General features: G+C 41.6%; 1 protein-coding gene across 1 annotated transcript in view; it reads left to right on the top strand.

Annotated features, from left to right (window-relative positions):
* The window catches only part of TMC2 (transmembrane channel like 2), a gene marked incomplete at both ends in the record, with an annotated part of 66,182 nt that overhangs the window by 12,868 nt on the left and 32,350 nt on the right, over positions 1-20,964 (top strand). The window contains 8 exons of the mRNA XM_079129721.1: positions 1,255-1,407; positions 4,302-4,392; positions 10,629-10,710; positions 11,071-11,177; positions 13,493-13,591; positions 15,248-15,390; positions 17,125-17,272; positions 20,224-20,412. Coding sequence (XP_078985847.1) covers positions 1,255-1,407; positions 4,302-4,392; positions 10,629-10,710; positions 11,071-11,177; positions 13,493-13,591; positions 15,248-15,390; positions 17,125-17,272; positions 20,224-20,412 — 1,012 coding nt within the window. The remainder of the gene's footprint in view (positions 1-1,254; positions 1,408-4,301; positions 4,393-10,628; positions 10,711-11,070; positions 11,178-13,492; positions 13,592-15,247; positions 15,391-17,124; positions 17,273-20,223; positions 20,413-20,964) is intronic.

Here is a 20,964-nt window from a genome sequence, read left to right as displayed (position 1 = left end):
TAGCCAACATTCCTCTGATCCAGGCTTTCCAATGTTCAAGGGCATGCTCAGACTTCTCCTTTGTTCCTTGGGTGTTAATCAGAAGCTAAAACTCACAGAGGCTGTTGCAAATGGGTTTTTTAAATCTAGTCCAAGTCCACATTTAGATTCTTCTGTTTCTGAAACTTGCTGACTGCCCAGGCCTGACCCTTCTCTGGCTCTCTCCTTCACCTCCCCTGTCACCTGCTGTCTTGCTTAGCTGAGGGTTACTATTTTTTTCAGCAAGGCTGGGCAGAGCATGCACAATAAATTGTACACAACTAAGCACATAATATGGTCTGAGAGATAGGGAGGGTCGTTGCTTGGGGATTTCTCATGGGGAAGTTGTCTACACTGTGCTGTCCAATATGCCACTGGCCATGTGTGGCTGGTGGGCACTTGAAATCCACATACAGTATGACTAAGGAACTGAATTCCCAACTTAAACTAATTGAACATAATTTTAATTCAATGTTTATACCACTAACTTGATACGAGAGTTTGTGAATTTGACTTAGGGGTACTTTTGAAACTGAGTCAATATGATTTTGAAATCAAAGCATTTCTTATACAAAATGACCAACTAGTTTTGTCAATGAGGATGCAAATATCAAAGAAAAAGAATATTTTGTCACTTGATTTAGTTACTGGGAAACTTTTAAGTAAACAATCAGGGTATACGTATCCACTTTTTCAGCTACAACTTTATGAAATCCAAATACAGATCAAGTATGTCTGATGGAAATATAGTGTCTGAAGGGCCATCCTCTGTGAGTGCAAGCAAACACCAGATCTTAAAGATAACCACAAAATGAAAGACTAAAATATCTCAATAATATTTTAACTATTTTAAACCCATAGTTTTGCTAGGTTGAATTAAATGAGATGTGTTATTAATTTTATCAATTTTTGCAATTTTAATGTGGCTACTTGAAAAATATAAATTACAAGTGGCTCCATTCTGTTTCCATTGGGTAGCACTGCACAACAACGTTTGTAGGGGGAACACTCAGAGAAATTGGAGTTTGGGGAGGCAGCCGTGTGGTGTGTTGAGCTCCTGGTTGAGTTCTGGCCTCCTCACAGGCACTGGGAGTCACTGGAGGCATCTGAGCAGGGTGGGTGTGACCAGGGATCATGCCCGCCATCTTGCCTGTGGGCTCCTCCACATTCAGTGCATGGGAGCACACCCACTTCCTTTCCAGCTCTTTTCTACTTGTGCCCTGGCTCTGCCCCTAGGTCATCTTCCTTGGCCTCTGGTAACTCTGGTGGGGAGTCCCTGTCTGAGGAAGAACTGGCCCGCATCCTGGAACAGGTGGAAGAAAAAAAGAAGCTCATTGCCACCATGAGGAATAAGCCCTGGCCCATGGCAAAGAAGCTGACAGAGCTCAGGTGAGTAGGTTGTTGGTCAACCAGGGTTCTTTTTTTTTTTTTTTTTTTTTTTTTTTTTTTGGTATCAGGGATTGAACCCATAGGTGCTTAACACTGAGCCCCAGTCCTAGCCGTTTTTGTGTTTTATTTATAGGCAGGGTCTCACTGAGTTGCTTTGGGTCTGGTTAAGTAGCTGAGGCTGGCTTTGAACTTGTGATCCTCCTGCCCCAGCCTCCAGAGCCGCTGGGATTACAGGCAAGCGCCACTGCACCTTTCTGGTCAACCAGGGTTCTTGAGATCCACAAACCTCAACTCCTTTTGATGGGAATGGGAATCCCTTCTTTCTCTTGGCCCCACAGGGACTTGATAAGAAGACGAATTCACCCTCCTAACCTCCCCAGGCTGGGTGCAGCACTCAGCGAACACCAGCAGGACTTGAGGTTTGCCAGCACCTGCAGATCCTGAAGGAGGAGAGATGGAAGACCTGTGCCCAGCCCTTCCATTGCCTGTCCATCTTTTCTGTCCCCTGCCCCTGCTCATCCTGGGTTCTTTGCCTCTCTTATGACCCAGCACAGGCATGACTTGCCCAGGGAAGCTGTCTACGATGTCCCTTCCCAGCAAGATCAGCTCTCTCTTGTGTTTAACACGGGTTATCCCATCAACCCAGTTGTGCAACACCTGTAAAAACTTAAATTGAGCGACAAATATCCCACTACAGTAACTTTGAAATAGTCATGTTTTAAGAGGTCTGTTCTTTTGAGAAAAGTAATTGGAAAATGAATAGAGCATTTAAAATTATGTATTATTTCATGTATCTATGAACATATATATAAAGGATATATAAGCTCTAGATTATGATTTCCAACTGATTTTAGTGCACTTGTGTTTACGTCATTGAAATCTTCAAAGAATTGAAAACTTGGGACAGGATGGGTTAAGTCCCCAGCATCCCTCCTGTGAGGCTCACTCTCACTTGCAGTGATTTGTACAAGGAGTGGGAAGATGGTCTGTCTTAGCTACTTGCATGTCCCTAAAGCCTAATGCAAGACCATGCAGGGAACCGTGCTCTTTGACTACCGTTCTGGAAAAGATAGTGGGCCTCCTTCCCATGCCACCTGACTTTCGTTTTAGACCCAGCTACTTCTCTGGTTTCCATATGAAAGGTTGGCTCTCCAAGCATTTTCTGAGTCCTGCATCTCTGCTATGGTTTTCAATTCATACTGCATGGCTTCTGGCTCACTACTAGAAAAGCCTTCTGTTTTTCCACCACAGCCCTGGTGGCGACACTCACTCTCCTCTTTCACCTATGTAAAGCCCATTTTCCTGGCTCCTTTCACACCCACCTTTCCTCATGTTCAACTCAAACTCCTCTTATTAAGGTGATCCGTCTGGCAGTCATGTTTTGACACTGGTTACTCTAAGAGACATAGCAAAGATTTTGACCATATCAATACAGTGCAGAACCTGTCAGGTGTTTAGAGCTTGCTCCATTGCCCTGCAGATTACTGCATGGCCTTCTCTGCAGCTTCAAGAAGGAATGCCTCCTTGCAGTGCCTCAGGCCCCTGTGGTGGGCCAGCACTGACCAACAGAACTTTCTGAAACAATGGACATCTCCTGAATCTGTACTATTTAACCCAGTAGCCACTAGCCACATGTGCACTTGCCATGCACTTAGTGCCACTGAGAACCTGTATATTTTTTAACGTAAATTTTTAAAAATGACAATACTTAATAGCAGTGGATTGCATATTAAAAATGGCTGAGTAGAGGGCTGGGGAGATAGCTCAGCTGGTAGAGTGCTTGCCCCACAAGCACAAGGCCCTGAGTTTGATCCTCAGTACTGCAAAAAAAAAAAATAATAATAATAATAATAATAATAATAATAACTGAGTAGATATTAAGAATTCTCACTAAAAAAATGCTAACATAAGCATGATTTAGCCATTCCATGAATATTACAATGTTTACATTTTTTGTCAGTTAAAACAACAAAATAAAAAATAACTTAAAATTTTAAGTAGTTTCATGTGCCTAGTGGCTACAATCCAGACAGTGTGTTCAGCTCTAGGCAGCTGGCTGACTTCTTCCCAGACTCCTTTTTCTGAGTCCCTTCTCTTTGCTTCCTCCAGGATGGGTTCTTCCTTCTATCAGCGGGACTGAACAGCCACCTGTCACTCTTATAGAACCTCACCCCCAACAGGTGTTGCCTGAACACATCTTTTATTAATGTTGGAAAAAGAACAACCTGGATGCTTGCAGAAATGAGATCTCCAGCTGGCTGAAAATCCCACCTAGAGGAGAAATCTGCCAACTCTTCCCGCCTCTGAGGGGCCGAGTCCCTGCTGCTGGCAGGCTTGGCAGTGTTTCTGCAGGCTTTGCCAATATGCAGTCTGGGATACATACGACAAAAAGAAAAGCCAGGAAACCCATGCCCTGTCATCCCTTTGCTCCAGGTCCCTAGCTGCTTCTAATTGCTGGGACTTTCCCTTCCTCCGACTCTTCTGCCTTCCTCATCTGTTTTTAAGACCTGTCATGACTACATTGGGCTCAACCAGATAACCACAATAATCTCCCTTTTATATAGTCAGTGATCTCAGTCATACCGCAGAGTCCCCTTTGTCATTTAACAATTTATTCATAGGTATGACACCAAAGGGCAAAGGTCATGACAGGGTGGGGGGGGGGCAAACTCTGCCTACCACAAGTGTCTAGCGCCAAGCATTCTTCTTGGCATTCGGGAAACTTCAATGGACAAAACTGACAAAATGCCCCACCCCTGTGGAATTCGTATTCTAACCCGGGGCATAAAAGCACACAGGCTTTCAGCCGCCCTACCCCCGCATCCTTTAGCTTTCTTTTGATTGGGTGTTAATGGATTTCCTGTCCCCCCATCCCTTTTTTCCTCCCTGACCAGGGAGGCCCAAGCCTTTGTGGAGAAGTACGAAGGAGCCTTGGGAAAGGGGAAGGGCCAGCGACTCTACGCCTACAGGATGCTGATGGCCAAGGTGTGTGATGTGGGCGGCCAGCCTGTGGGGAGGGCCTGCTCAGCTGGGGACCCTGGAGCACCCAGCCTCACCACGAGTCAGTCCCCCTGGGATCCTGAGGGTGAGGCCCGATGGACCATCCTCCTTCCTCCAGGGATGGGAATAACTGTAGCCGCTCAATTATCCCATGCCCATCTGTGGAGTCTTCCATATGTGTGAAGTGTGTTTACTCTCCAGTGAACGAACTCACAGAATTTATGGCATTAAAACCACGGGGGTTTTATTTTCCAAACCCCAAATCACGCTGATGTGGTGGGGACCCAAAAGGGCTGTGGTGTAGTCAGGGTTGGATGATAAACAGTGACGTCCCCAGAGGCTGCAGGCAGCTCTGCTGTTACGTCTGCCCTTCAGATTCAAGGGTAATGTTCTGTGGTGGAACGTTTCACCAGGGACTTACTGAAGTTTCCTTCCTTGGGGCGTTGAAGTACTCACCTATTTGAAAAGCTACCTTTTTCATTCATTCCATGCTTGTGAAGAGCTTGTTTCAGGGCTTTTGCTCAGATGTCATTGCTTCAGCTCTTAATTTTGATACCTAATACTTCCAGCTTTCTCTTTTTCTTTGTTTTTCCTAGGCTGGCCTTGTCTGTGAAATGCATTATTTCCATATGCATTTTTTTTTTTTTTTTTTTTTTTTGTACCAGGGATTGAACCCAGGAGCACTGAACCACGGAACCACATCCCAGCCCTTGTTATATTTTATTTAGAGACAGGGTGTCGCTGAGTTGCTCAGGGCCTCACTAAGTTGCCAGGGTGGGCTTTGAACTCACTGTCCTCCTGCCTCAGCCTCCTGAACTGCTGGGATTACAGGCATGCTCCACCACTCCTGGCCATCCACATGCACTTTTAAAATCACTTGCAAAGCTCTAATATAGCCCTTTGAGATTTCGATCCATATTTTTTAAAATCTTCAATTTTATGTGTGCAAACTACCTATCTGTATAATGTTTAGTCTTTGCATCAAAGAATACTGTACCTTTCTCAAGCCTTATCTTGCATCTTTCAGCAGTTTGTCAATTTCTTCATATAGATCTTTTCCATGTCTTAAATTTATCTGTATGTAATTTATATCTGAGTAGCTTTTGTAAATGGACTCATTTTCCTTTTATTTAAAACTAGTTATTGATGGTATATAGAAAATTACACTTCTGTGTGTTAATTTTATATATGGTTCTCTTATTTTACTGTTTTTGTTTGTTTGTTTGTTTGTTTCTGAACTGGGAATCAAAACCAGGGACACATGTATGATAGGCAAGCTCTCTACCACTGAGCAACATCCCCAGTCCCTTGGCTCCTCTTATTAATTCTAATCATTCTAATAATTTTCATCTGTAGGCACATAAAGGGTTTTATATTTTTTGTTCTTCTAATGTGATAATTTCTATCCTAAAGTTCAGATTAGTAATTCTAGAACAATTTAAATTGACATTGGTGATCATAGGTCTCTGTCTTTTCATCACTTTAATGAGAATGACTTTAGTGTTTCACATTAAGTTTATGGGACTTGTCAGCTCAAAATAGACTTTCCCGTAATAAGAAATTACCCTCTAGTTATAGGTTAGTAAGTCTTCCATTTTATTAGAAATGGATATTACATTTTATGAAGCACCTTTCCCTTTTAGCTATTAAACTTCCTTTTATTTCTGGGATAATCTCAGTCATGGCACATTATTTTTAACTCCGTAGACACGCTTGACTTGATAGTATTTTATGATATGTACTACATACATTTTCATAAGACTGATCTAAATTTGTGTTGCACCTGTGCACATGTGTGCACTAGGAATATACTTGCTTTATAATGGTGAACAAATAGCATCATCTGGGACTGGGGTTGTGGTTCAGTGGTAGAGCGCTTGCCTGGCATGTGTGAGGCCCTGGGTTTGATCCTCAGTACCGCATATAAATAAATAAAATAAAGGTCCATTGACAACTAAAAATATATTTTAAAAAATAACATTATCTCCTCCTTATGCTGTAAATCATTTTTATGGAGCATGAATTTTTTTGTTTGTGTGAATTCCATCTTTATTGAATACCTTGATATTTTTTGATGTGTTCCCTGTTTATTGGTATATTCAAGTTTTAACTTTTTCTTAGAGTCATTCTGATAATTCATATTCTTCCTCACACTTGATAATTTCATTAAAATTTTCATATATATTAACAGAAGGTGGTATATGGTAGAGCCATAATTTTTGCAATTACTCTTTATATTGGTTGGGTTTGAATTTTTTTTATTCCTAGTATTGGTTTTTCTCCTTTATCAGGTATAAAGTTGCTGGGCAACTATTTATGGTTCATTTTACTAATTTTGTTGAATAACTAATACCTGACAACCACATACTCAGATCATCTTTTTTTTTTTTTTTTCCATCTGAGGAATGTGCTCTTTAAATACACCTTTTTTTCTAAATTTTTACTAGAACAAACAAGGCTGTAACATACACCTTTATACCTTTTTATTGTGTGTTAGAACAAAACAGAGTTCCCAAAATAATGCGGCTAGCTAGTTCAAAAGTATGCATTTTTAAGTTTTAAAGCCTGTTTCCAGATTGTTCTCCCCAGTTTGTAGCAGCTCAGATTCAAATGCACTGTTATGTTGAGATTGCAATAAATCACTGAGTCGGTCTGGAAGCAGGAGATGGAACATTTATTCACCAGCTGGCAGGCCAAGGGGCAGGCTGCAAGTCTGCATTCTTCGACCCCCTCCAGGGGTTAGAGCAAACCTTTTATAGTTTTAAAACATGTCAGCACCTTAATCATAAGCAGCTGTTGCTATGACCATAAACAAAAATCATGAGATCTAAAATCATAAGCAGAGGAGAAGTGGGTCAAAACGAGCCTAGTTGAGTACAATTTAAAGAACAGTTTATAACACCTAGACAAACGTTTATATTCTATGCAGTTAAGGTACATTGAACAAGCACAGTGTATAAGAATTGCCATTCTGTGTTGCCAAACATGTTATGCCAAGCAACTGTTGGTAGGTACAGAGGACGTGTTTCCCATGGGAGAAGCATTTCTTACATGACATGGAGTCTCAGGGTAAAATGGTGTCTGTTTGGTGATTGCCCATATAGCCTGGCCCATAACAGAACAAAGTTTAAGAATGACTTCTCATTAATTATGGATGTTACTTACTGTCTTTTAAACTTTGTGCTATTCTAATGGGTAAAACAAAAAAAAAAAAAATAGGTTATTATTCTTTAAGTGCATTCACTATTTTTTTTATTGTGGTGAGAACACTTAACTTGAGGTCTACCCTATTAACAAAATTTTAAGTGCACAATAAGTATAGGCACAATGTTGTATGGCAGGTCTCTAGGTGGATATGTCTTTGATAAACGATTCTTCTTAGTCACATTTCTGTCAAGTAGATCCAGCTTCCTTTATAGGAAGAGAATGATCGCTGCTCTTCCTCTGACCTCCATGTATACTTGCCCTCACTGTTTTTAATTCTTTGCTTCCTCTCTCTTTGCAGTCTCAGGAATTCTCTAGCATACTCTCAACACCACGGAATCCATTTTCCTCTGTGTCAATTACTGTTCTTACTATGTCAAATGTTTCTTTTCATTCCATTACAGAACCCTTAGCTTCCTGTAATCCTTCCGTACCTCACCCATATTCATTTTAAAATTTTAAATTGTCACTGTTTAGAAGCCAGATTTTTTTCATCCTACTGAAAATGACAGACTGCTTCCTAGAACTTATTTATGTATCCTAAGGACTGTTTTCCACAAATTTCAAAGAACAGATGTCTCTTTTTCCTTATTCAGCTGTACTGTTTCTCAGGCCTCACTGGTTGCTTTCATTTTAGTCATGAGACCCCACTTTCATTCACAGACAGGATGTGTCACTTGCCCACATCTTCTTTGACCCCTACTTGAAACCTTTTATTTTATGTATAGCTGGAGAGCCAGTGACATGACAATGACCCAGTCCCACAAGCTCCTTCCTCATACGGTCCTGAAGAAGGGGCTTGGGATTCTCTAGCCACACCCAGCCTGGTTTTCTGACTGTAAACTAATGAAGGTCTCCATAGCCTCCTCTGGGTGGTTGCTAAGGTACCCACCAGCAGCCTCTGCCTCACGTGGCCACGTTCATTACCCCTGCCAGTCCTCAGCCTTGCAAGCCTGGATTTTATATTGATTTTATCAGTGATAAAAGGAGATCCATCTCTCAGGGGAAGATGCACATTAATAAAGCTTGTGAGACCGACATATGAAACAAGATGCTGAATTTTTAATTTAAAAGGAGAAATTACTGATGCAAGAACTGGAAAACTCAAAGTCCACTTCAATAGTCCCTTTTCTTTCTGATAGTCAAGTTAGTTATTCGGGAAGCTAATCCTTCATCCTGATTTCAATCTATTAACTTACAATGAAAATCACTGCCAGAGAAGCCAAAATATACACAGCCCAGGTGTCTGACAGGTGCTTTCCTTATAGACAGACCTACATAGGAAGCCACATGAGCCAGACTGTTTGTAAGCAGAGTCTGAAGTAGGAAGAGTGGATGAAGCAGTGGGGCCAGAGTAGCCAGCGTCCAGTGTCCACCATTTCCAGGTCTTTGCTGTGCCTCTCAGCCACACTTCTGTGTATGGGTCCCTCTTCTCTTTTTCTTCTGTGACCCTCTCTCTCTTCGGACAGGTGGTTTTCTTATATATATTAATCATTCAATCAGAATATGGTCAAAATCATATTTAGAAAATCGGGTCTGGAAGCCTGCTGATTCCTTCACATAAACCATTCATCCTTTGGTGACTTTACAAGGCAACATTTTATTTCCTTCATGGAATTTTAGGAGAATTTTTAATAATAGAAACTAATAGAATCTGTTCTCTTCTACTTCTTACTTAGCTTTCTGAGTCTTTTTAAAATTCCAAATGGATTTATTTCCAAAGGTTGAGGTTGGCGGAGAGAAAACACTTTGAATTGACAAAATAGCACCTACCCATCAGACAGACAAACAGTTTCTCTGGTTTCCAGTTGACACAAACTCTGGGTGTTGAGCCGGAGACAGAGCCATGTGTGTTAGTCAGCTTTATGTCACTATAACAAAATATCTGAAATAATCAACTTTAAAGAGAAAAAAATATTTGGGCCCACAGTTTTGGAAGTCTCAGCCCATGAGTGATTAGCCTCATTGCTCTGAGCCTGCAGGTAGGTACCACATCATGTCAAGATCTTGTAGCAGAGCAAATCTGCTCACCTCATTTCTGGCAAAAGAAGAGAGGAAGTGGAAGGGACTGAGAGGCGCAACTATCCCCTATGAGGGCTCACCACCAATGACCAAAAGAACTCCCATTAGACCCCACCTCTCAAATATTCCACAGCCTCCCAATAGTGCCACTCTGGAGAACGAGCTTTCAGCACATGGGTCTTTGGGGGACTTTCAAGATTCAAATCATATCACCATTAGAGGGAGAAAAATACCTTCCTAACTCCTTTCGGAAAAGCAAGATCATTGGCTGGGTGCGGTGGTGCACGCCTGTAATCCCAGTAGCTCGGGAGGCTGAGGCAGGAGGATTGAGAATTCAAAGACAGCCTCAGCAGCAGCAAAGCACTAAGCAACTCAGTGAGAGCCTGTCTCTAAATAAAATAGAAAATAGGGCTTCGGATGTGGCTCAGTGGTCAAGTGCCCTGAGTTCAATCCCTGATTTAAAAAAAAAAAAGAAAGAAAAGAAAAGTAAGAATGGGTGGCCATGGGTTGACATTTTTTCCAATCCCACCAGTCTCCTAGTTTAACAATTCCTATCAAATTTAGATACTTGGTTGTCTGCCAAAGGTGTGTATGAGAGTTGGGAGATTTCTTTTCCTCTGAATTTCTATTTGAAGATGGAGAGAGTTGTATAAAAAGTGGCTAACCCAATTTGGTTCTCCAAACCATAAGTTGTACTCAGAATTTCTAAGTTCTTGTATAAATCGTCCAGTCCTGAGATGTTATCAGCACTGTAGACAAATGCAAGGTATTGATGTTGCCCTGGCTTCTCTCTCAGTCTGTACCTGAATTTGGAAAGCAAATGTTTGAGCATCCATCTCTGGCAGCCTGAACCCAGGAATGCAGAATTCCAAGATGACAGCCTCATGCACATGTCAACCTCATATTGTCATGGCAACATCAACATATCCTGCAATGTGCTCCTTTGTGCTCCACAACAACACTAGTAACTAAGGGTTTTACCTATTTAATTTCAGAAATGGATCAAGTTCAAGAGAGATTTTGTTAATTTCAAGACTCAATGTATTCCCTGGGAAATGAAGATCAAGGATATTGAAAGTGAGTATTTTGGAATCACTGTTTTTCAGTTGATTTCCTGAAGGCTTTCCATTGGTTGGATTGTGTTCTTGACCTTCTGAGTAGATTGTCTCATAGATTCTCTTGTATTTGAAAAAGAATGGGTTTTGAACTGGTAGGACCAAGATTTAAATTCATCGTCTTCACTTTCTACTTGCAGGTGCTTGGCAGCTCAGTTAATCCCCTGGAGCCTCAGGTTATTTAACTGGAAAAAGAAACTGGAGATCAGGATGTTTGGTCCATAGACTGATTTGAAAACTGAGTCCATCACACACACAGAGTGCTCAGTCGTGTCAATTTCTTTCATCTGTACACTAAATCCGCCATCTTTCCTCCCTCTAGGTCACTTTGGCTCTTCGGTGGCATCGTATTTCATCTTCCTCCGGTGGATGTACGGAGTTAACCTTGTCCTTTTTGGCTTAATATTTGGCCTAGTCATAATCCCAGAGGTAAACAAACAAACAAACAAACAACAAAACTTCTGTATCTTTGTATAGTGTTGAGGCTTTATATTAGCCAAATACTCTGTTTTTCAAAAAGTCATTCATTTTAAATTCTATATTCTTATTAATTGCCCAGATAGTTCAGAATAAAGAATGGAACCAAAATACTGTGTTTTTGAATTAAGAAATGGATACTACATTTTTTTACTCTTTCATTTAACCCTAAGATCAGTAGAGAATTAATATCTCAGTGATTTTTTTCTTATACCTAAAAAAAATAGAGAAATGGGCAAAGCTAAACAATAAGAGTAAAATATGAGGAAAAGCAAGGAAATGGTTATCATAAGATGAAGTAAATCTTGGTTGCTCCTTGGTGTAGAAGACGGATAAGCTTCTGGAGGGACTTACCCAGGGTATTATAAAGTCCTGGTGATTTTCTGTTTCTTAAGCTAAATGGTAGATGCACATAGTTAATTTTTTCTTTTTACAATTAAATATACATTTGTGCTATATATACTACTTCATATGCAACATGTTTCAAAATAAGAATATAAATTAAAATTGAAAAGAAACAGAAGGAAATTCCCTAAAGTGGAATTTAACAAAACAAAATAGTGATATATTAAAAATGACATACTGAAGCCTATGCTACAAAAATCAAGAGTGACTACTTTTCAATATTATTTTGAAATTTCTTCCTCATGCAGTTAGTCTGGAAAATTAAGCATCTTATGCATTTTGTACCCAAAAAAAAACCATTATTTTAATTTGCAGGTGATTTGATTACAAATCCCAAAAATGAAAGTTACTCAATCAAAAACTACTAGAAATTAATATGAGTATATTCAGATGTCTGAAGTCAATTTAAATAGACAAACATCTTCAGGAATTCTCCATATTCTTAATATCCAGTTTAAAATAGAATTCAACATTTTGACACTTGCAATAGCAATAAATCTATGAAATAACTAGTGAAAATGTATCCTATGAGGGACACTATGAGGCATTACTGAACAAAAGTAAGATAATAATTGGAAGGATACATTCTTGGAAGGATACAACTTGATATCATAAAGTCAATCCATCATTTTTTTTTTTTTTTTTTTTTTTTGCACCAGGAATTGAACCCAGGGGCACTCAACCACATCCCCAGTCCTTTTTTATATTTTATTTAGAGACAGGGTCTCACTAAGTTGCTTAGAGCCTTGCTAAATTGCTGAGCCTGGGTTTGAACTTGGAATCCTCCTGCCTCAGCCTCCCAAGCTGCTGAGATTATAGGCATGCACCACTGTACCCAGCGAAAAGTCAATCCATCTTAAATCAGTTTATAAATTTAATTTTATTCTGATTTTTTTTAATAATTAAAGATGTGAATAGGGCATATGTGTAAGGATATGAGACCGAAGTACACATGTAGAACTAGAAATACTCCACAACAGGGAATTCATAAAGTAAGTTTTTGTACATACACAAGATTACATATTTTAAAATTCATTTTATTTGGGGAAATAGCTTATGACAGAGGGAACTGAACATAAAAGAATACTAAGCTCAATAACCAGACTGAAATATGTAGAGAACTCAGAAATAATTGATAGGAAGTATGTGACTATCTAGCATATGAATAGGTTTGTGGATGGTGATCCATAATATTTAAAATGTTCTTCTCTACTTTGCCACTTTTTCCATGAGTGTGTGTTAGTTTTAAAATCAGGAAAGGGCAGCACCAAGCGTGGGAGCACATGCCTGTAATCCAACTGGTCCGGAGGCTGAGGCAGGAGGATTGAGTTCAAAGCTAGCCTCAACAATTTAGCAAGGCCCTAAGCAACTTAGTGAGACCCTGTCTCAAAATGAAATACAAAAAAGGGCTGGGAATGTGGCTCAGTGGTTAAGCACTCCTGGGTTCAATCCCTGATACCCCACCCCCCAAAAAATTAAAATCAGGGAAGTGATTGATGTTATTTAAAAATTAATGATATTATTTTTAAAAATTCTTGTATCAGGGTTTAAACCCAGGGGTGCTTGACCACTGAGCCACAGTCCCAGCCCTTTTTTGAAATATATTTTTATTAGAGACAGAATTTGCTGAGTTGCTCAGGGCCTTGCTAAATTGCTGAGGCTGACTTTGAACTCGTGATCCTCCTGCCTCGGCCTCTGGAGTTGCTGGGATTATAGGCATGCGCTGCCATGCCCAGCTCAAGATCAATGTTATTTCATGGGTGTCTCCTGCTCTGAGAGGGAAGTTTCTAATCCAGCCTACGCTTGTCTCTATGTGTTTGTATTTTCTCCATTTATACCATGTCACTCTACCCCTGCACCAGGTGCTGATGGGCATGCCCTATGGAAGTATTCCCAGAAAGACTGTGCCTCGGGCTGAGGAAGAAAAAGCCATGGACTTTTCTGTCCTTTGGGATTTTGAGGTACTATTGCCAACATGCACTTCTGTTTGGGGCTAGAAGGTAAAGGATTGCATGGATAATGTGAAGTGTTGCATTTAATTATTGAAAAGCCCGCACGTTCATCAGGTAGGATGCCAGCATCAGGCAAGATGCTTTCCACATCCCTCTTGTGTCTGCCTTGACTACTGTCTTCGTTTGACCAGGTCTGCCATTGAAATAGTCTCCCTCTCCCGCTTGCCAAAGTGTGGCTCCTACATCTCCATTCCCTCTGTGCCAGAGTGAACTTTCCAAAATGCAGATCTGACTTTGGATATTCATTGCCAAAATGGAATTAAATCTTTGTTCATTGCTGGGTTAACAAAAGAACTGTTCACAACCTGACTGCTCCCTATCTCCAGGACCCAGGTTTATCTAATACCTCACACCTCCATGCCCCAACATTACCAAGTTTCAGTGAAGTCCCTGAAGGCATGCCGCACCATGCTCTGGCTCATGGTCCTCTGCCTGAAACACTCTCCCTCCTTTTTGAGTCTTGCCTTGGTCTGCAACTCCAAAGCAGGGGTTCCTGAGGCTGGCCATGGCCATGCTGCCACCCACAGCAGGTCATTGCTGCTTCCGTCCTTCACTCTCAAAGTCAGGTTGAATCCCCTCAGAAATGTGTGAAATGAGTTGGAGTAATTTTCCTAGTGATTTGGAACAGGGATACCCAACTATACTGCTACTAGGGATTTCCTTTATTCTTCACATCATTGAGGATCCCTGTTGAAATATTCTATTTGCCAAAACCAAACTGAAGATGTTCCACAAAGATTGCTTACTTTATATTTAGCAAAGACATGTAAAAAGGGCTAAAAACCTAAGTTTGCATTATAGCTAAATAATTATACCCAAAATTGTACTTATTACACCAAAAGCCAATTACACCCCAGAGTCAAAAATAAAACAAAATTTGAAATTCAGTTCATCTGTGGGCTTTATCATGTGTAGTTTTCTTTAGAAGTTGTGAAATATTGAAAAAGCTCACAAACTCCCATCTACTTTTTAGAGCATTAAGACTCTGGGGAAGCTGGGCATGGTGGTGCACAACTGTAATCCCAGTTGCTTGGGAGGCTGAGGCAGGAGGATCACAAGTTCAAACCCAGACTCAGCAACTTAGTGAGGCCCTAAGCAACTTGGTGAGACCCTGTCTCAAAATTTAAAAAAAATAATAAAAAGGGCTGGGAATGTGGCTCAGTGGTTAAGTGCCTCTGGGTTCAATCCCTGGCACCAAAAACCAAAGCCAAAACAAACAAACAACCCCACCCCAAACCCCAGGGATAGGGAAGAATAACCCCGGCTGTGCATGCTTGCGGGTGCAGGCGTGGGCTGCACACATAAGCTCACCTCTTCCCCTGACTGATCTGGAAGTGGACAGAGCTCTCCTCTCCTGTCTCCATTCGCTCTACATCCTGGGGAGAGAAGGGGAATGAAGAAGGGAAAGAGGGGGACACCTGGATGGACCCTGTAGTCACAGGGTCGGGGTGGAGGTGGAAGGAGGAACAAGAGCACCCAGAACTCTTCCTTATCCCCTGAGACCCCAGTTAAAACAGGACAGAAACCCCTGGTAGAACAGAAGTGTCTGACAGCTGTCTTCTCCGAACTTGCAAACCCTCGGCATTCCGACTTATTGTCCCACAGGGCTACATCAAGTATTCCGCTCTCTTCTATGGCTACTACAACAACCAGAGGACCATTGGGTGGCTGAGGTACAGGCTGCCCATGGCTTACTTTATGGTGGGGGTCAGCGTGTTTGGCTACAGCCTGATGATTGTCATTAGATCGTAAGTATGATTGTCTCGTGTACAGATTTTGACTTTCCTTCATGCAAACAGCTCCCTCCCTGAGGCTCTGTATACCTACTAACTTTCTTAAAGAGAAAACAAGGAAACAAATACGCAAAACATATGCAAATTTTAATATGTGGTATAAAAATCATAAACCAGTGACTGTGAGGAGTTCTGGGAAATGGGATAGAAACTCCTTTAGATGAGACAGAGAACTGTCAGCCATGCTGAACGTCTGAGGTGTGAAATTTTAGACAGAGGAAGGGCACCTGCAGAGGCCTGGAGGCAGTGAATAATCTAGTGGGTTCCCAAACTGCCAAAAGGTCAATATGGCTTGAGGGGAAGCATGGAACCTGGCAAGGTAATGCCCGAGGTTTGCAGGGCCTGTTTCTGCTTTCCTCTAGAGCTCAACTTTTTAGAAAAACGCTATGACTGTACCTTACATGTTGGTACCAAGTCCAGACCATGTAAAGCTATAACCAGTGAACCAATACTAAATAAACACATGCCGCTGTGATTAACCGTGGCGACCTAAATGACCCCAGCTCTCCCCGTCTCTGTGATCAGAAATGGCTTTTTAATATGTCCGTGCTTCTTAATTCATGTTCTCTGAAGAAAACATTTGCCCCATCCTATGAATTGCCTTCTTGGGAGTTGGGGGACCCATTAGCCATGCTATGGGGTGTGGGGTGGGAGCACAGCCTCCTGCACAAACCTGACCACCGGGGCCCACATCCCCCTCAGCAGAGCCACACGGAGTGGCTTCTCCCAGGAGAACGCGGAGTCTCCGGGACAGGAGTAGAACCCCGCAGAGCCTGGTGGGACCTCCTGATAGGGCCGTGTGGAGCCCGATGTGGCTTCCTGTTGCATCCTCTCGGGGGAAAGTGCTGCTGCTCACAGGCCCTGCCCAGCACTCAACAGTGACCACTGGGTGACATCAGGCCACCCATCTCTATCAACAAAAGGGACAAAACAAGGAGACAAACTTGGTTTTATTCTTGGCCTTCATGTTATAACTTTTTGACTGTTCCTATCACAGCAAAGTATAGAGATATGGAATGTCTCTGTGATGAACCCGAAAGTTAAGTCCCGTGGCAGAGCCAATCTAAAAAGCCAACACATGAGCCAGAATTAGGGAGAAGCACAAAGCCCCCCAAGTATCCGAGAGAGCCTCTGCTTGGAATTCTGTGATTCCCACAGGGCTGAATGCCACTTGAGCACAGAGAGGCTGAAGACAGGTAGGCTGAAATATGTGGGCCACAAGGAAGGTACTTTGAGCCAAGCTTGCTTAAGAAAAAAATGGATTACCAGATAGCCATACCAACTTCCTCAGGGGTCACTGGCAAAAAGGTATGTGCTCTATTCCAGAAAATAGATGACTTAGAGGAGTGTGCTTCTCTTTGAGGATAGAGTCCCCATAAAGAGTGAACCAAGCCAGAGGAAATCAAGTACAAGGGTAGAAAACGTGGTCAAATGTCCTGTATCCTGCAGGCTACCTGTTACCCAGTTGACACCGTGTGTGCCTACAGGGGACTCTGAATTTGAGGAGAGGGGGAGGCCCCCTGATTATCATCAAAGCTGACTGGGTTCAGGTCCCTACCTAGCTCATTCCTTCTTTGAATGCCTGCCGCCTGTTTGCTACCTGTGTCAAGTCTGACGCAGGCCAAGGATCCTTTGGGGTGACACAGCAGAAATAGGGCAGGCACGAGAACAGTGGTGTGTGCCCTACAGGATGGCCAGCAATACCCAGGGGAGCACAAGTGAGGGGGAGAATGACAATTTCACATTCAGCTTCAAGATGTTCACCAGCTGGGACTACCTGATTGGGAATTCAGAGACGGCCGACAACAAGTATGCATCCATCACCACCAGCTTCAAGGTAATTACCCAGGGCAATTCCTACTTCCCTGACACCTCTGGGTCCTCCAATCTTTAGAAGACTTGTCCCATCTGGGACATAGGAAATAAGATCCCACAAATAATCTATGGCAAGAACTGTACCCGTAGCACAAGCCTGGCCTGCAAGATGGCTTGTAGAAGGTACCCACAGTCCCTCTCACATGGTGGGAAATCCTGGATGCTGGGATCTTGTCCCGCCTATTTCCTCAGGAAACTGCTCTCTACTGGAGAATATGGAAGGACTCATTGGGGCAACACTTGTCAACATTTTCTGCTTGCTATAGTCACCTAGGGAGCTGGTCCCGCCCCCAAGATTCCGATGTAATCAGTCTGGGATGGGGTCCTGATTTTTTTTGTTTTGTTTTGTTGGTACCAAGGATTGAATCCAAGGGTACTTAACCACTGGGCCACATCCCCAGCCCTTTTTATATTTTATTTAGAGACAGGATCTCACTGAGTTTCTTAGGGCCTCATTAAATTGCTGAGTCTGGGTTTGAACTCTCCATCCTCCAGCCTCAGCCTCCCAAGCTGCTGGGATTATAGGTGTGCGCCACTGCACCCAGCATGGCGTTCATTTGTTTGTGTTTGTTTTTTAAATCTCTGCAAGTGATTAGAACACCCAGGAAGAGTTGAGAACCCTGGTTTTAGGATACGGGAATCAAGGAATCAATCCTATGTTTCATACAATCCATACAAAGTGATCTCACTGATTTGTTCACAGAAGAGATTTGGGCAGGCTACAGGATGATGGTTCATCTACAGTGACAAACCAAACACTAAACAAATAAACAAAGTCAGAAACTGTGGCACTCAAGCACTGCACATTGTATTTTCCCCCTGAGACTGTTAAACCTACCAAGTTCTTGCTGGTCCAATATTTCTCCTGTCTGATGCATCAGACCTGATGGAGGTCAGGTGTACACCACAACTGTGCTTGGCTATCTGTTCTTCCATCCCCTCTCTCCCAGCCTTTCCTGGGAGAACTGACTGATGCCCCTGGATGGCATTGCCACCCACCTGCAGGCTTCAGCTTGCAATTCAATGCACAGGTTTAATAAGCCCAAGACCTGTTGGCCTGGCAATGGTGGCGGGTGGGTAGGGAGCCAACTGGGTTCTCTCCCCTTCTCCTTCTCACAGCAGTGGGGAACCTGTGGCCACATGCATATGGGTAGAGGGGGCTTTGACTCTTCCTGCAGGGAGGGACAAAGATCAATGCCTGGAGCACTTTGAACATGTGAGGAGAAAGTCTTCTCCAAGTCCATTAAAGATGGAGGTAATACACTTACACAACAAAGCTGATGTTGTGAAAACTATGTGAGCTAATGTGCTAACTCCCTCATGAGTTAGTGAACCTAATCCTAATCCCAAGGAGGCTTTGGTGTCTGGGAGAACTCATTTTCCCTTCTAGATCTGCCACTTACTATTTGTGTCATCGTAGAGAGTTATGTTACATGACACAAGGTCAGTAAACAAACATTATGTCCTGTATTTACTAGCAGAGGACAATTAGAAAATATTTGGTGGGAGGGGGCTTACCAGGGAGTGGCACTTAACTAATGAGTCACATTCCCCAGCCCTTTTTATTTTTTGTTTTGAGGCAGGGTCTCGCTAAGTTTCTTAGAGCCTCACTGAGTTGGTGAGGCTGGCTTTGGACTTTTAATCCTCCTGCCTCCAGCCTCCTGAGTCACTGAGATTACAGGTGTGCACCACCATGCCTGACTAGAAAATATTTTTAAAATTCTATTTGCAGTAGTATTCAAAACCTAAAATACCTAGGAATAAATTTACCTACACACAATATATATGAGAACAATACACCAAAAAGGGACAAAACAGTGTTGAAAAAAATTAAGAAACCCCTTCAAAAATGGAGAAATATACCATATTCATGGATAAGAACTGGAGTAGAAAACTACGACCAGGGGCCAAATCCTGCCTGCTGTATACTTTTGTGAAAAAATATTTGAGATATATCTATGCCCATTATTTACTTATTGTCTATGGTTACTTTCATGCTATAATGGCATAGATGAGTAGTCATGAAAGAGATCATATGGCCTAAAAGCCAACAATAATTACTGTATGGACTTGGGTAGGAAAAGTTGCTGAGCCCTGTATTAGAAGACTCAATAGTGTTAAGATTCAATTTTATCTACTGATTTAAAACAATCCTAAACAGCTACTGAGGTCTCTTGGTCTTAGTATCTATCATGTGGGCAATTGTAACTATTACATTGGTTTTCTGTTAAGAGGGATAATAAATGGAAAATGTTTCTATCATGTCTGACATTTAGTGAGTATTCAGTAAATCTCAGCCTTTCTTATTACATGTACCAAAATAAAAATAACAAAATATACTTTCTTTCTGTTTTTTTTTTTTTTTTTTTTTTTGGTTGGTTGGTTTGTTTTAACCAGGGATTGAACCCAGAAGTACTTAACAACTGAGAGGCATCCCAGCCCTTTTTAATATTTTATTTAGAGACAGGGTCTTGCTGAGTTGTTTAGTGCCTCACTAAGTTGCTGAGGCTGCCTTTGAACTCTTGATCTTTCTGCTTCAGCCTCTCCAGTCACTGGGATTACAGGCTAAAATATATTTACCTGGCTAAAATATACTTTCTTAAAAAAATAATAACTGGGCTTGGGTTGTGGCTCAGTGGTAGAGCACTTGCCTAGTATATGTGAGGCACTGGGCTCCATTCTCAGCATTACATATAAATAAATAAAATAAAGATCCATTGACAACCAAAATATATGTATATTTTTTAAAAATGATAACTAACTCTCCATAGAACACAGGGCATTACATCATTCCCCCTGTATTATTTATATTTATTTATGGAAATACAAAAATTATTTTTCTCAGGGACTCAACAACTATTATTGTTGGTTCCTGGCCTGATCTTATTCATATCTCATTTTCATACAACTAAGGAATCAATAGTGGATGAACAAGAGAGTAACAAAGAAGAAAATATCCACTTGACAAGATTTCTTCGTGTCCTGGCTAACTTTCTCATCATTTGCTGTTTGTGTGGAAGTGGGTACCTCATTTACTTTGTGGTGAAACGATCCCAGGAATTCTCCAAAATGCAGAATGTCAGCTGGTATGAAAGGAACGAGGTAAGAAGGACATTACTAATGAAGTGAATATTGAGGGCAAATACTGAATTCACTGCTTCCTGTATTATTCAGCAGAATTACTAGAAGTCTAGATTATAGAACTTATTTTAAGAAGTGGAATTGCATCACTTTCCAGAAGTAGCATGAACATCTTGAGCAAAGAATCACCTATTATTAGACTTTGGGGGCTGACCTTTGTAACTAGATAAAGATGGATTATAAATATCATGTCAATCATCTGGACAACCAGTTTTCCTAACACCAATTATGAAAAAGGCGATCCTTTCCTGTACTGTACATCTTAAATCAAGTGTCTATTAACATATGGATGTGATTCTGGGCTCTTTTCTATTCCTGCACTAATAACATGCTGACATACTATACTGACTCTTAGTTTGCCTTGGTATCTGGTAAGAGTGAATTCTGTCATGGAGATTCACAATAAAAGACATTAAGGTTTTATTGTGTTTATATGGAATCCATAAATCTCTTTGAGAGTTTGACATCTGTGGTGCTGTGAAAAGGCCACAGAGTCTTCCTATCCTTGTATGC

The sequence above is a fragment of the Sciurus vulgaris genome, assembly GCF_902686455.1.
Source record: "Sciurus vulgaris genome assembly, chromosome: 2".
NCBI lineage: Eukaryota > Metazoa > Chordata > Mammalia > Rodentia > Sciuridae > Sciurus > Sciurus vulgaris.
Note: the sequence above shows the minus strand (reverse complement) of the source record. Positions and strands in the feature narration are given on the sequence as shown.